General features: G+C 44.1%; 1 protein-coding gene across 12 annotated transcripts in view; it reads right to left on the reverse strand.

Annotated features, from left to right (window-relative positions):
* LOC137375959 (rap guanine nucleotide exchange factor 6-like) overlaps positions 1-14,979 on the reverse strand; it is a 521,939-nt gene that overhangs the window by 108,184 nt on the left and 398,776 nt on the right. For all 12 annotated transcript variants that reach the window (XM_068043752.1, XM_068043754.1, XM_068043748.1 and 9 more), the window contains one exon: positions 5,474-5,654. In XM_068043752.1, the coding sequence (XP_067899853.1) occupies positions 5,474-5,654 (181 nt within the window). The remainder of the gene's footprint in view (positions 1-5,473; positions 5,655-14,979) is intronic.

Consider the following 14,979-nt stretch of genomic DNA (forward strand, 5'->3'; position numbering starts at 1 on the left):
AAAGCATGGAATGGAAGGGAAGTGAAGCTGACATACTACAAGTCCACTGCATTGCTGGCATTCTAAATGACAGTACAGCTGGTTTCTAAAAGGTATGAAGCAGACAGTCAAGCAAGCAAATTCCAGGATTCTCAGCAGGATCTGAAACTGAGCTTATAAAAAGTCACAAGGACAAATGCCGTATTGGATTTGTGAAACATTCAGGTTAGGTTTACTGGATGTGACATCCAGGGGGGGATAAGCCCTATTTTTGCTTTACCAACTGTGCCTTAAAATGTTTTGGGAAGCCACAGATGAAAGGGCAGAAAACACTAATTTTCTCTTTCTACAGATAGAAGAACAAACTCGAATTTAAGAAAGCACACTTCATGACCTCAGGAAGTCCCACAGCACTTCACAGTCACTAAAGTACTTTGAAGTGTAGTCAATGTTTTAAAGCAAGTAAACACAGCAGTCAATTTGCTCACAGCACCACAAAGAGCAAAGGCCAAATATTCTACTTCAGTGATGTTGGTTGTGGGATAAAGATTGGTCAGAACATCCAGAGAACGCTCCTGCTCTTCTTCAAATATTGTCGTGGGACCTTTTACATCCACTTGCAGTGAAGACAATGCTTCAGTTGTTATCCCAAAATGGATGTAAAATCTCCCACAGCACTATTTGAAGAAGAATCTCATCGAAAAACGTACCTGACAGTGTAGCATTCCCTCAGTACTACATGGAAGTGTCGGCCTAAAATATGTGAAGTCTCAGCAGTGGGGTTTGAACCAAAGACCTTCTGACTCAGACAGGTGTGTCACAACTGAGTCAAATCTGAGGTTTATAAATGCATGAAATTAAGAGGTACCAGGGAACTAAACAGGTGGAATACGACAGGTAAATTCTTTCTAAGGAGTAAGATATTTAAATAAAACTGCTAATGCTCGAAATCTATAATAAAGACAGAAAGTTGAAAATACACAGTAGGTCAGACAACAATCATTAACTTTTTAATTGTTTCCGGTGGACATCTTGTATCAGAACTAATAATTAAAATTAAGGATTTAGTGAGGTTTGGAAAAAATAGGAGAACATCGAACACTGCAACGTAGAGAGGGAGTTAAGGGTTGAGTGACTTGCAAACTGTTTAATAGAAGACTGATGATATAAACAAATCAGTGAAACAAAGAAAGACAAGAAAAGAACATGCAAATACGTAGCATGGCATAGAACACAAAAAGACCAGAAAATGGGAAAACTGAAGAAAACAGAAAATAATTGGGAAAAGCTGATAATGCAAGAGGTCTAAAATGAAAGCAATCAAAACAGTTGGGCTGACTGTCACATGGGAAAAATCCATGTTAACAGGGCAGTAAGGGCCTAAAATCATGGTCGGAAGGTAGCCTTCCTGATCCAATAACCTTGATAATCAACTTAGTCAACTTGCTGTAGTTTTCATAGAGAGGTAATGCTGGTCAGCTTAAGTATCTGTCTGCAAAATCAGTAGGCCTCTTTCTGATATAAATCAAGGCCCGAGTGATGTGATTAGGACCCCAATTGCAATCGTTAGGGACACATGGGTGGAGCTTACGAGGCGAACACTCCGCCAATGGGTACCGATATTCTGATCAGGAAACACAGAAAATGTTAAAAAATTGCAGGGGTTTTCTTGAGCTGTAAGGTGCAGGTGAGTTCCTCCTCATTCGACAAACAAAACTGGGCCGTTGCTTCCCCAGACTCGGTATCATCTACCCCCCCACCCCTCCACCCTCTCTAAGCGACTATCTGAAGGCCTCTGCTGGCATCCCAATGGGTCAACATTCCTGAGACCCAAATGCGGTGAGTTGCACCATGATGTCCCTTTGGCAACCCGCTGGAACAGGCAACCGGCCAGCATGCTAAACCAACCAGCCACCCAAAAGTTAAAATCAATCTCAGTGCATCTATCAGTTCCAAAAGGAGAAAACAAACATTCACGTAAGGGCACAGGTACCTACATCCCCTTACCAGAACTGTTTTATGACAATGGATCAACATGTCTCTGGACAACGACCTACCACCGACATACCAAAACCCTTTACTGCAAAGAAAATGAAGCATATAGCTGAAGTCTCAAGTTACTGAAATCAGTATTCAGATCTGACAGAAGAGTACCCCAAAAACACAAAGATTCTTGTTCCTATTGTTTGCACTGAGGCTGGAACGGTGTAGGATGCCAACAACAGAAAGGTCAGCCTGGAATAGAGCAAAGAACAGTACAGCACAGGAACAGGACATTCGGTGATCTTGATGCCTGCCTAAACTAAAACTTTCTGCACTTCCGGGAACCATATCCCTCTATTCCCATCCTATTCATGCATTTGTCAAGATGCCTCTTAAACGTCGCCATCGTACCTGCTTCCACCACCTCCCCTGGCAGCAAGTTCCAGGCACTCACCACCCTCTGTGTAAAGAACTTGCCTCGCACATTCCCTCTAAACTTTGCCCCTCGCACCTTAAACCTATGTCCCCTAGTAACTGACTCTTCCACCCTGGGAAAAAGCTTCTGACTATCCACTCTGTCCATGCCATTCATAATTTTGTAAACCTCTATCATGTCGCCTCTCCACCTCCGTCGTTCCAGTGAAAACAATCTGAGTTTATCCAACCTCTCCTCATAACTAATGCCCTCCAGACAAGGCAACATGCTGGCAAACCTCCTCTGTACCCTCTCCAAAGCCTCCATGTCCTTCTGGAAGTGTGGCGACCAGAATTGCACGCAATATTCTAAGTGTGGCCTAACTAAAGTTCTGTACAGCTGCAGCATGACTTGCCAATTTTTATACTCTATGCCCCGACCGATGAAGGCAAGCATGCCGTATGCCTTCTTGACTACCTTCTCCACCTGCGTTGCCACTTTCAGTGACCTGTGGACCTGTACGCCCAGATCTCTCTGCCTGTCAATACTCCTAAAGGTTCTGCCATTTACTGTATACTTCCCACCTGCATTAGACCTTCCAAAATGCATTACCTCACATTTGTCCGGATTAAACTCCATCTGCCATTTCTCCGCCCAAGTCTCCAACCGATCTATATTCTGCTGTATCCTCTGACAATCCTCATCACTGTCCGCAACTCTACCAACCTTTGTGTCGTCCGCAAACTTACTAATCAGACCAGCTACATTTTCCTCCAAATTATTTATATATACTACAAACAGCAAAGGTCCCAGCACAGATCCCTTCGGAACACCACTAGTCACATCCCTCCATTCAGAAAAGCGCCCTTCCACTGCTACCCTCTGTCTTCTATGACTGAGCCAGTTCTGTATCCATCTTGAAAGCTCACCTCTGATCCCGTGTGACTTCACCTTTTGTACCAGTCTGCCATGAGGGACCTTGTCAAAGGCTTTACTGAAGTCCATACAGATAACATCCACTGCCCTTCCTTCATCAATCATCTTTGTCACTTCCTCAAAAAACTCAATCAAATTAGTGAGGCACAACCTCCCCTTCACAAAACCTTGCTGCCTCTCGCTAAAAAGTTCGTTTGATTCCAAATGGGAGTAAATCCTGTCCCGAAGAATCCTCTCTAATAATTTCCCTACCACTGACGTAAGGATCACCGCCCTATAATTTCCTGGATTATCCTTGCTACCCTTCTTAAACAAAGGAACAACATTGGCTATTCTCCAGTCCTCTGGGACCTCACCTATAGCCAATGACGATGCAAAGATTTCTGTCAAGGCCCCAGCAATTTCTTCCCTTGTCTCCCTCAGTATTCTGGGGTAGGTCCCATCAGGCCCTGGGGACATATCTACCTTAATGCTTTGCAAGACACCCAACACCTCCTCCTTTTTGATAATGAGATGACTGAGACTATCTACACGCCCTTCCCTTGGCTCACCATCCACCAAGTCCTGCTCTTTGGTGAATACTGATGCAAAGTACTCATTTAGTACCTCGCCCATTTCCTCTGGCTCCATACATAGATTCCCTTCTGTGTCCTTGAGTGGGCCAACCCTTTCCCTAGTTACCCTCTTGCTCTTTATATACGTATAAAAAGCCTTGGGATTTTCCTTAATGCTGTTTGCCAATGACTTTTCATGACCCCTCTTAGCCTTCCTGACTCCTTGCTTAATATCCTTCCTACTGTCTTTATATTTTTCAAGGGATTCGTCTGTTCCTAGCCTTCCAGCCCTTACGAATGCTTCCTTTTCTTTTTGACAAGGCTCACGTTATCTCCCGCGTTATCCAAGGTTCCCTAAACTTGCCAAACATATCCTTCTTCCTCACAGGAACATGCTGGTCCTGGATTCTAATCAACTGACGTTTGAAAGACCCCCACATGTCAGATGTTGATTTACCCTCAAACAGCCGCCCCCAATCTAGATTCTTCAGTTCCTGCCTAATATTGTTATAATTAGCCTTCCCCCAATTTAGCACCTTCACCCGAGGACTACTCTTATCCTTATCCACAAGTATCTTAAAACTTATGGAATTATGGTCACTGTTCCCAAAATGCTCCCCTACTGAAACTTCGACCATCTGGCCAGGTTCATTCCCCAATACCAGGTCCAGTACGGCCCCATCCCTAGCTGGACTATCTACATATTGTTTCAAGAAGCCCTCCTGGATGCTCCTTACAAATTCTGCCCCATCCAAGCCCCTAGCACTAAGTGAGTCCCAGTCAATATAGGGGAAGTTAAAATCACCCACCACTACTACCCTGTTACCTTTACATCTTTCCAAAATTTGTCCACATATCTGCTCCTCTACCTCCCGCTGGCTGTTGGGAGGCCTGTAGAAAACCCCCAACATCGTGACTGCACCCTTCCTATTCCTGAGCTCCACCCATATTGCCTCGCTGCACGACCCCTCTGAGGTGTCCTCCCGCTGTACAGCTGTGATATTCTCCTTAACAAGTAATGCAACTCCCCCACCCCTTTTACATCCCCCTCGATCCCGCCTGAAGCTTCTAAATCCTGGAACATTTAGCTGCCAATCCTGTCCTTCCCTCAACCAAGTCTCTGTAATAGCAACAACATCATAGTTCCAAGTACTAATCCAAGCTCTAAGTTCATCTGCCTTCCCTGTTATACTTATCCAAGCTCTAAGTTCATCTGCCTTACTGCCTCATCTGGAGTTTGGACTCCAGGGAAACCCAGATGGTCCCAAAGGTCACCAAATTTCATTTGTCTATTATCAAAAGTCTCCATATTTATTCATGCACTACCACGTTATTTCAGTTTCGATATGTGAACAAACTGTAACCAGAAAATGATGAAAGCGACATTGCTATGAGGCCAACTACTTGGGTGGGCTCACTAAAAATAACATAGGCAGATTCAGTATGATTCAGCCATTCTATTTTAGGATTTCTGTGGAAAATTTAGACTTACGAACTTAAATTCAGCACAATCCTAATGTAAATAGGTCATCAGACAGGCAACAAATGAAAAGGGGCTAGGAATGAGGGTGGGTGGAAATAGTAGAGATAATTTCCTAAATCGTACCAATGTCATCATCAGTGCGGTCTGCTGGATCTTTCTCCAGACACTCCCTAACAACATCCCTGCCCATCAGTGGATCAGATGCTCGGTCAATATCTTCTTCATCTTCTTCCTCTTCTTCAGAGTCTACTGCTGTTTCCGGAAGACCTGTAAGATCCACATCCCCCATTTCACTCTCTGTTGCCTGCAGAAATAAATAGTCGTGTTAATCATTTGTGTCCATATCAATGTGCCATAAAAATATAGTACTTAGAGTCATCGAAATTCACTGCAGATTTTGTCTTTATTTCTTTACTCATGTAAACCAAACTACTCTGAGAATCTCTGAGAAGTACAAGAACAATAGGGCAATAATACTAGGGGATTTTAACTACCCCAATATGAACTGGGATAGTTTTAGTGTGGAAGGAATTGAGGGAGCAGAATTCTTGAGGTGCATTCAGGAGAACTTTTTTGCCCAGTATGTAGCAAGTCCAACAAGAGATGGTGCAGTTTTAGACTTACTTTTAGGAAATGAAGATGGGCAGGTGGAACGAGTGGCAGTGGGAGAGTATTTTGATGGTAGTGATCATAATTCAGTCAGTTTTAACATAATTATGGAAAAGGACAGAGATAGAACAGGAGTTAGAGCTCTCAATTGGGGCAAGGCCAATTTTACTAAACTGAGGAGTGATTTAGCGAAAGTGGACTGGAAACAGCTACTTGAAGGTAAATCAGTGCCAGAACAGTGGAAGGCATTCAACAGGGAGATTCAAGGGGTTCAGGATAAACATGTTCCCACAAAGAAAAAGGGTGAGGTGGCCAAATCTAGAGCCCCATGGATGTCAAGGAGCCTACAAGGTAAGATACGGCAGAAAAGGAAAGCTTATGTCTGACACCGAGAACTCAATACTACAGAAAGCCGAGGGGAGTATAGAAAGTGGAGGGGTGAAATCAAAAAGGAAATTAGGAAAGCAAAGAGAGGGCATGAAAGAATATTGGCAAGCAAAATCAAGGTGAACCCAAAAATGTTTTATCAATGCATTAAGAGTAAGAGGATAACTAAGGAGAGAGTAGGGCCAATAAAAATACCAAAAAGGTTACCTATGTGTAGCAGCAGAAGATATTGATATGGTTCTTAATGAATACTTTGCATCTGTCTTCACAAAAGAGGGCGACAATGTAGATATTGTAGTTAAGGAGGAAGAGTGTGAAGTATTGGATGTGATAAACATAGGGAGAGAGAAATTATTAATGGGACTAGCATCCTCGAAAGTTGATAAATCACCAGGACCAGATGAAATGCACCCTCGGCTGTGAAAAGAAGCAGAGGGTCAGACCATCATTTTCCAGTCCTCGCTGGATACAGGTGTGGAGCCGGAGGATCGGAGAATTGCTAACATTGTACCTCTGTTTAAAAACGGAAGTGAAGGATAGACCGAATAATTACAGACCAATAAGTCTAACCTCAGTAGTGGGCAAATTATTGGAATCTATTCTGAGAGACAGGATAAACTGTCACTTTGAAAGGCACAGATTAATCAAGGATAGTCAGCATGGATTTGTTCAGGGAAGATCTTGTTTGACCAACTTGATCGAATTTTTTGAAGAAGTAACAAAGAAGATAGATGAGGGCAGTACATTTGATGTGGTCTATATGTATTTTAGACATGGCTTTTGACAAGGCCCCACATGGCAGACTGGTTAAAAAAAAATCCCATGGGATCCAGGGAAATGCAGCAAGGTGGATACAAAATTGGCTCAGTGGCAGGAAACAAAGGGTAATTGTTGACAGCTGTTTTAGAGACTGGAGGGCTGTTTCCAGTGGCGTTCCGCAGGGCTCAGTACTGGGTCCCCTGATTTTTGTGGTATATATTAACAATTTGGACGTAGATGTAGGGGCCATGATCAAGAAGTTTGTGGACAACACGAAGATTGGCCGTGTGGTAGATAGCGAGGAGGATAGTTGTAGGCTGCAGGAAGATACTGATGGTCTGCTCAGATGGGCAGAAAAGTGGCAAATGGAATTCAACTTGGAGAAGCGTGAGGTAATGCATTTGCGGAGATCAGACAAGGCAAAGGAATACAAGATCAATGGGAAAATACTGAGAAGTGTAGAGGAAGCAAGGGACCTTGCAGTGAATGTCCACAGATCCCTGAAGGTAGCAGGGCAGGTCGATAAGGTGGTTAAGGAGGCATATGGAACCCTTTCCTTTATTAGCCGAGGTACAGAATACAAGAGCAGAGAGGTTATGCTGGAACTGCATAACTCATTGGTTAGGCCACACCTTGAGCACCGTGTGCAGTTCGGGTCACCTCATTACAGAAAGGATGTAATTGCACTAGAGGGGGTACAGAGGGGATTTACGGGCATATTGCCAGGACTGGAAAAATGCAGCTATGAGGAAAGATTGGATAGGCTGGGGTTGTTCTCCTTGGAACAGAGAAGGCTGAGGGGAGATCTGATTGAAATGTACAAAATTGTGACGGGCCTGGATAGAGTGGAGGTGAAGGGTCTATTCACCTTAGCAGAGAGGTCAGTGACGAGGGGGCACAGATTTAAAGCGATTGGTAGAAAAATTAGAGGAGAGATGAGGAAAGTTTTTTCACCTGGAGGGTGGTGATGGTCTGCAACTCACTGCCTGAAAGGGTAGTTGAGGCAGAGACCCTCAACTCATTCAAAAAGTGTCTGGATATGCACTTCAAGTGCTGTAAGCTGCAGGGCTATGGACCAAGTGCTGGAAGGTGGGATTAGAATAGGTGGATTGTTTTTCATCTGGCACAGCCACGATGGCTGTGGCCCCTTTCTGTGCCTTAAACTTTCCATAATTCAGTGAATTTTATAGATTAGACATGTTAGTATTATGACGTCATAAAATGAATTTTGCACTCAGAAGGCATATATCAGATATAGTCATAGCTTCTGAAAACATAATAAAATCAAATACTTATTAATCTACATTGAGATTAAAACAGGTTGCACAGAAATTTCACAATTTTAAATAGTATAGCTGGACTTGTGAATTCTAGTTTTCAACTTACTCGATCATTATCATATCTACCCAAGAGTGAAAAAAATCTGCTTTAATAGTAAGATTTGAATTTGTAGAGTGCAAATATTCATTCATATTCACATTTCCAAAACAGGTTTCTTCCCTGATCCAGTCCAATAATCAGTGCTTTAAATAAATTAATGGTAGAATGGTTTGTAATAACTGAAATCACCACATCGACAGGTTGGCAAGATAAGGTTAAATTGTGGGATGAGGTGATTTATCATAAAGTTTCTAGAGAACTCCTCAGCTCCCAGATTCAAGAACAGTTTCAACTGGTACAATTATTTTAGGGAGGTGGTCACACCGCAGATTAGGAACATGCTGACAGATAGACTGGCTGGCGGTCATCCATACCCGAAGAGAACCAGGTAGGTATGGCAGGGGCGGCACAGTGGCGCAGTGGTTAGCACCGCAGCCTCACAGCTCCAGGAACCTGGGTTCGATTCTGGGTACTGCCTGTGTGGAGTTTGCAAGTTCTCCCTGTGTTTGCGTGGGTTTCCTCCGGGTGCTCTGGTTTCCTCCCACATGCCAAAGACTTGCAGGTTGATAGGTTAATTGGCCATTATAAATTGCCCCTAGTATAGGTAGGTGGTAGGGAAATATATAGGGACAGGTGGGGATGTGATAGGAATATGGGATTAGTGTAGGATTAGTATAAATGGGTGGTTGATGATCGGCACAGACTCGGTGGGCCGAAGGGCCTGTTTCAGTGCTGTATCTCTAAACTAATCTCGCTCGCTAATCGGTTTTCTGTTTTGGATACTGGTGAGGGTGATGGTTCCTGAAAGGAGTGCAGTTGGAGCCAAGTTTGCGGTACCACAGATGGCTCAGCTGCACAGGAGGGGAGGAAGAAGAGTGCAAGAGCAGTAGTGATAAAGGATTCATTAGTTAGGGTAACAGACAGGCGTTTCTGTAGCCGTAGACATGACCCCAAGGTAGTATGTTGCCTCCCTGGTGCCAGAGTCAAGGATGTCACGAAGCTGCTACAGGACATTCTTCTGGGGAGGGTGAAGAGTCAGAGGTTCTGCAAGCACAGTGTGGGCATGTCCCCACAATGACAAAGGGTGGTATGTCCAAATATAAAGCCCCCTGGTTATCTATAAGCTTACAGGGCAAGTTAAAGCAGGAAAATAAAGCTTATGATGATCACAAAAAACATAATACTTTAGAAAGCCTAGAGGAGTACAGAAAGTGCAGGGGTCAAGCAAAAATGGAAATTAGAAAAGCAAAGAGAGGACATGAAAAATTATTGGCAGGTAAAATCAAGGAAACCCCAAAGATGTTTTATCAGTGCATTATAAGCAAGACAATAAGTAAGGTAAGGGTAGGCCCTATCAGAGATGTAAAAGGGAAGTTACACGTGGATGCAGGTGATGTGGGTGAGGTTCTTCATGCATTTTTTTTGTCTCTGTCTTCACAGAGAGGGATGATACAGACATTGTAGTTAAAGAAGAGTATGAAATATTAGATATGATAAGCATAATGAGAGAGGAAGTACGAGAGGGTCTGACATCCTTGAAAGTGGATAAATCACCAGGGCCAGATGGATTGCATCCCAAGTTGTTAGGGGAAGTCAGGGAGGAACTAGCGGATGCGCACTGGATATGGGCGAGGTGCCAGAGGATTGGAGGTCTGTGAATGTTCTACCATTGTTTAAAAAGGCTGAGAGGGATAGGCCAAATAATTATAGCCCGGTCAGTCTGACCTCAGTTGTGGGTAAATTATTAGAATCAATTCTGAGGGACAGGATAAACTGCCACTTAAAAAGGCATGGATTAATCAGGGATAGACAGCATGGATTTGTATGGGGAAGGTCATGTCTTACTAACGTAATTGAATTTTTTGAGGAAGTAACAAGGAGGATTGATGAGGGTAGTACAGTGGATGCGGTCTACATGGATTTTTGTCAGGCATTTGACAAGGTCCTGCATGGCAGACCTGTCAGAAAAATGAAAGCCCATGGGATACAGGGGAATGTGGCAAGTTGGATCCAAAATTGGCTCAGTGACAGGAAGCAAAGGGTAGTAGTCGACGGATGTTTTTGCAAATGGGAAGTGGTTTCCAACGGCATTCCACAGGACTCAGCGTTGGGACCCATGCCATTTGTCGTATATATTAATGATTTGGACTTAAATGTGGGAAATTTGTTGATGACACAAAAATTGGTTGTGTAGTTGATAGTGAAGAGGATAGCTGCAGAGTCCAGAATGATATCAATGGTTTGGTTGAGTGGGCGGAAAAGTGGCAAATGGAATTCAATCCAGAGAAGTGTGAGGTAATGCATTTGGGGAGGGCAAATAAAGCAAGGGAATGCACAATAAATGGGAGGATACTAAGAGAGGCAGAAGAAGTGAGAAACCTTGGAGTACGCGTCCACAGGTCCCTGAAGGTGTAGGACAGGTAGATAGAGTGGTGAAGAAGGCAGATGGAATGCGTTCCCTTATTGGCCAAGGTACTGAATTCAAAAACAGGGATATAATGCTGGCACTGTATAAAACGCTGGTTAGGTTACAGCTGGAGTATTGCATACAGTTCTGGTCACCACATTACAGGAAGGACATAATTGCTCTGGAGAGAGTACAGAGATTTATAAGAATGTTGCCAGGGCTTGAAAGTTGCAGCTCTGAGAACAGATTGGATAGGCTAGGGTTGTTTTCCTTAGAACAGAGGAGGCTGAGGGATGACTTAATTGAAGTGTACAAAATTATGAGAGGCCGAGATAGAGTAGACAGGAAGGACCAGTTTCATCTAGCGGAGAGGTCAACTACCAGGGGGCACAGATTTAAAGCGATTGGCAGAAGGATTAGAGGTGACATGAGGAAAAGCTTTTTCACCCAGAGAGTGGTGCGTGTCTGGAATTCACTGCCAGGAACAGTGGTGGAGGCAGAACCCCTCAACTCATTTAAAGGGTACCTGGACATGCACCCAAAGTGCTGTAACCTGCAAGGCTACGGACCAGGTGCTGGAAGGTGGGATTAAATTGGGGGCTAGGTTTTTCAGCTGGCAGAGACACGATGGACCGAATGGCCACCTTCCGTGCCGTAATTATTCTATGGTTCTAGGTGGTGGTCCACGTTTGTACCAACGAAATAGGTAGGAAGGGGGATGAGGATTAAAAAGCAGGACCTCAAAAGCAGAAATTTCAGGATTATTCCCAGCCCTATGTGCTAGTGAGCATAGGAATAGGAGAATTGAGCGATTGAACACATGTCTGGAGAACTCCTACAGGGAGGGCATCAGATTTCTGAGGCAGTGGAACTGATTCTGAGGCACCTATACAAGATGGACGGGTTGCATCTCAGAACAAAGAACAGTACAACACAGGAACAAGCCATTCGGCCCTCCAAGCCTGCGCCGATCTTGATGCTTGCCGAAACTAACACCTTCTGCACTTCCGGGGCCCATATCGCTCTATTCCCATCCTATTCATATATTTGTCAAGATGTCTCTTAAACATCGCTATCGTATCTGCTTCCACCACCTCCCCTGGCAGCAAGTTCCAGGCACTCACCACCCTCTGTGTAAAAAAACTTGCCTCGCACATCCCCTCTAAACTTGGCCCCTCGCACCTTAAACCTATGTCCCCTACTAACTGACTCTTCCACCCTGGGAAAAAGCTTCTGACTATCCACTCTGTCCATGCCGCTCATAACTTTGTAAACCTCTATCATGTCGCCCCTCCATCTCCGTCGTTCCAGTGAAAACAATCCGGGTTTTTCCAAAATCTCCTCATAGCTAATGCCCTCCGGACCAGGCAACATCCTGGTAAACCTCCTCTGTACCCTCTCCAAAGCCTCCACGTCCTTCTGGTTGTGTGGCGACCAGAATTGCACGCAATATTCTAAGTGTGGCCTAACTAAGGTTCTGTACAGCTGCAACATGACTTGCCAATTTTTATACTCTATGCCCCGACCGATGAAGGCAAGCATGCCGTATGCCTTCTTGACTACCTTATCCACCTGCGCTGCCACTTTGTGACCTGTGGACCTGTACGCCCAGATCTCTCTGCCTGTCAATACTCCTAAAGGTTCTGCCATTGACAGTATACCTCCCACCTGCATTAGACCTTCCAAAATGCATTACCTCACATTTGTCCGGATTAAATTCCATCTGCCATTTCTCCACCCAAGTCTCCAACTGATCTATATCCTGCTGTATTCTCTGACAATCCTCATCACTGTCCGCAACTCCGCCAACCTTTGTGTCGTCCGCAAACTTACTAATCAGACCAGCTACATTTTCCTCCAAATCATTTATATATACTACAAACAGCAAAGGTCCCAGCACTGATCCCTGCGGAACACCACTAGTCACATCCCTCCATTCAGAAAAACACCCATCCACTGTTACCCTCTGTCTTCTGTGACTGAGCCAGTTCTGTATCCATCTTGCCAGCTCACCTCTGATCCCGTGTGACTTCACCTTTTGTACCAGTCTGCCATGCGGGACCTTGTCAAAGGCTTTACTAAAGTCCATATAGACAACATCCACCGCCCTTCCTTCATCAATCATCTTCATCACTTCCTCAAAAACTCAATCAAATTAGTAAGACACGACCTCCCCTTCACAAAACCATGCTGTCTCTCGCTAATAAGTTCGTTTGTTTCCAAATGGAAGTAAATCCTGTCCCGAAGAATCCTCTCTAATAGTTTCCCTACCACTGATGTAAGGCTCACCGGCCTATAATTTCCTGGATTATCCTTGCCACCTTTCTTAAACAAAGGAACAACATTGGCTATTCTCCATTCCTCTGGGACCTCACCTGTAGCCAACGAGGACGCAAAGATTTCTGTCAAGGCCCCAGCAATTTCTTCCCTTGCCTCCCTCAGTATTCTGGGGTAGATTCCATCAGGCCCTGGGGATTTATCTACCTTAATGCTTTGCAAGACACCCAACACCTCCTCCTTTTTGATAATGAGATGACTGAGACTATCTGCACTCCCTTCCCTAGGCTCATCATCCACCAAGTCCTGCTCTTTGGTGAATACTGATGCAAAGTACTCATTTAGCACCTCCCCCATTTCCTCTGGATCCACGCATAGATTCCTATCTCTGTCCTTGAGTGGGCCAACATTTTCCCTGGTTACCCTCTTGCTCTTCCTTAATCCTGTTTGCCAATGACTTTTCATGACCCCTTTTAGCCCTCCTAACTCCTTGCTTAAGTTCCTTCCTACTGTCTTTATATTCCTCAAGTGCTTCATCTGTGCCTAGCCTTCCAGCCCTTACAAATGCTTCCTTTTTCTTTTTGACTAGGCTCACAATATCCCGTGTTATCCAAGGTTCCCGAAACTTGCCAAACTTATCCTTCTTCCTCACTTGAACATGCTGGTCCTGGATTCTAATCAGCTGACGCTTGAAAGACTCCCACGTCAGATGTTGATTTACCCTCAAACAGCCGCCCCCAATCTAAATTCTTCAGTTCCTGCCTAATATTGTTATAATTAGCCTTCCCCCAATTTAGCACCTTCACCCGAGGACTACTCTTATCCTTATCCACAAGTACCTTAAAACTTATGGAATTATGGTCACATTTAGCAGGACTGGGGCTAACATCCTCGCAGGGAGATTTGCTATTGCTGTTGGAAAGGTTTTAAACTCGATTAGTAGGGGGATGGGAATCTGAGAGGAAGCTCAGATTGGAGGGAAGTAAAACTGGTAACAGGGAAGTCGAAAAGTAGTAAGCGAAATTAGAAGACAGACAAAACAAAAGCAAGCATCAAATAGAATCAGAATGCAGATTAATGTTAAAACGGCAAAATTAAAGGCACGCCATCTGAATGCATGCAGCATTTGAAACAAGGTTGATGATTTGAAGGCACAAATTGAGGTAAATCTTTTGTTATTCGTTCATGGGATGTGGGCATCGCTGGCTAGGCCAGCATTTATTGCCCGCCCCTAATTGTCCTTGAGAAGGTGGCGGTGAACTGCTGATGTCCATGCGGGCTGGGTACATAGTACATTAATAAAAAAATTACCTCAAATTGTGCCTTCAAATCATCAACCTTGTTTCGAACGCTTTGTGCATTCAGACAGAGTGCCTTTAATTCTGCCGTGTTAACATTATTCTGCATTCTGATCCTATTTGATGCTGAATGGGTATGATTTAATTGCCATTACAGTAAAGTGGCTACAGTGTGACCAAGAATGGGAACTGAACTTCCAAGGATATTCATTATTTAGGAAGGATAGGCAAAAAAGGAAAAGGGGGGGGCGGGGTGGTAGCACTCTTAATAAGGGACGAGATCAGTCCGAGATCATTAGATCGAAGGATCAAGATGTAGAATCAGTTTGGGTGGAGCTAAGAAACAGCAAGGGGCAGCAAACATTGGGAGGAGTTATTTACAGTCATTGGTAATGTTGGGAATGGTATAAATCAGGAAATTACAGATGCATGTAACGTGGGTAATACAGTAATAATGGGTGATTTCAATTTACATCTAGACTGGGTAAACCTTATCAGCACTAATGCTATGG

This window comes from Heterodontus francisci, chromosome 12 (genome assembly GCF_036365525.1).
Source record: "Heterodontus francisci isolate sHetFra1 chromosome 12, sHetFra1.hap1, whole genome shotgun sequence".
NCBI classification, from domain to species: Eukaryota; Metazoa; Chordata; class Chondrichthyes; order Heterodontiformes; family Heterodontidae; genus Heterodontus; species Heterodontus francisci.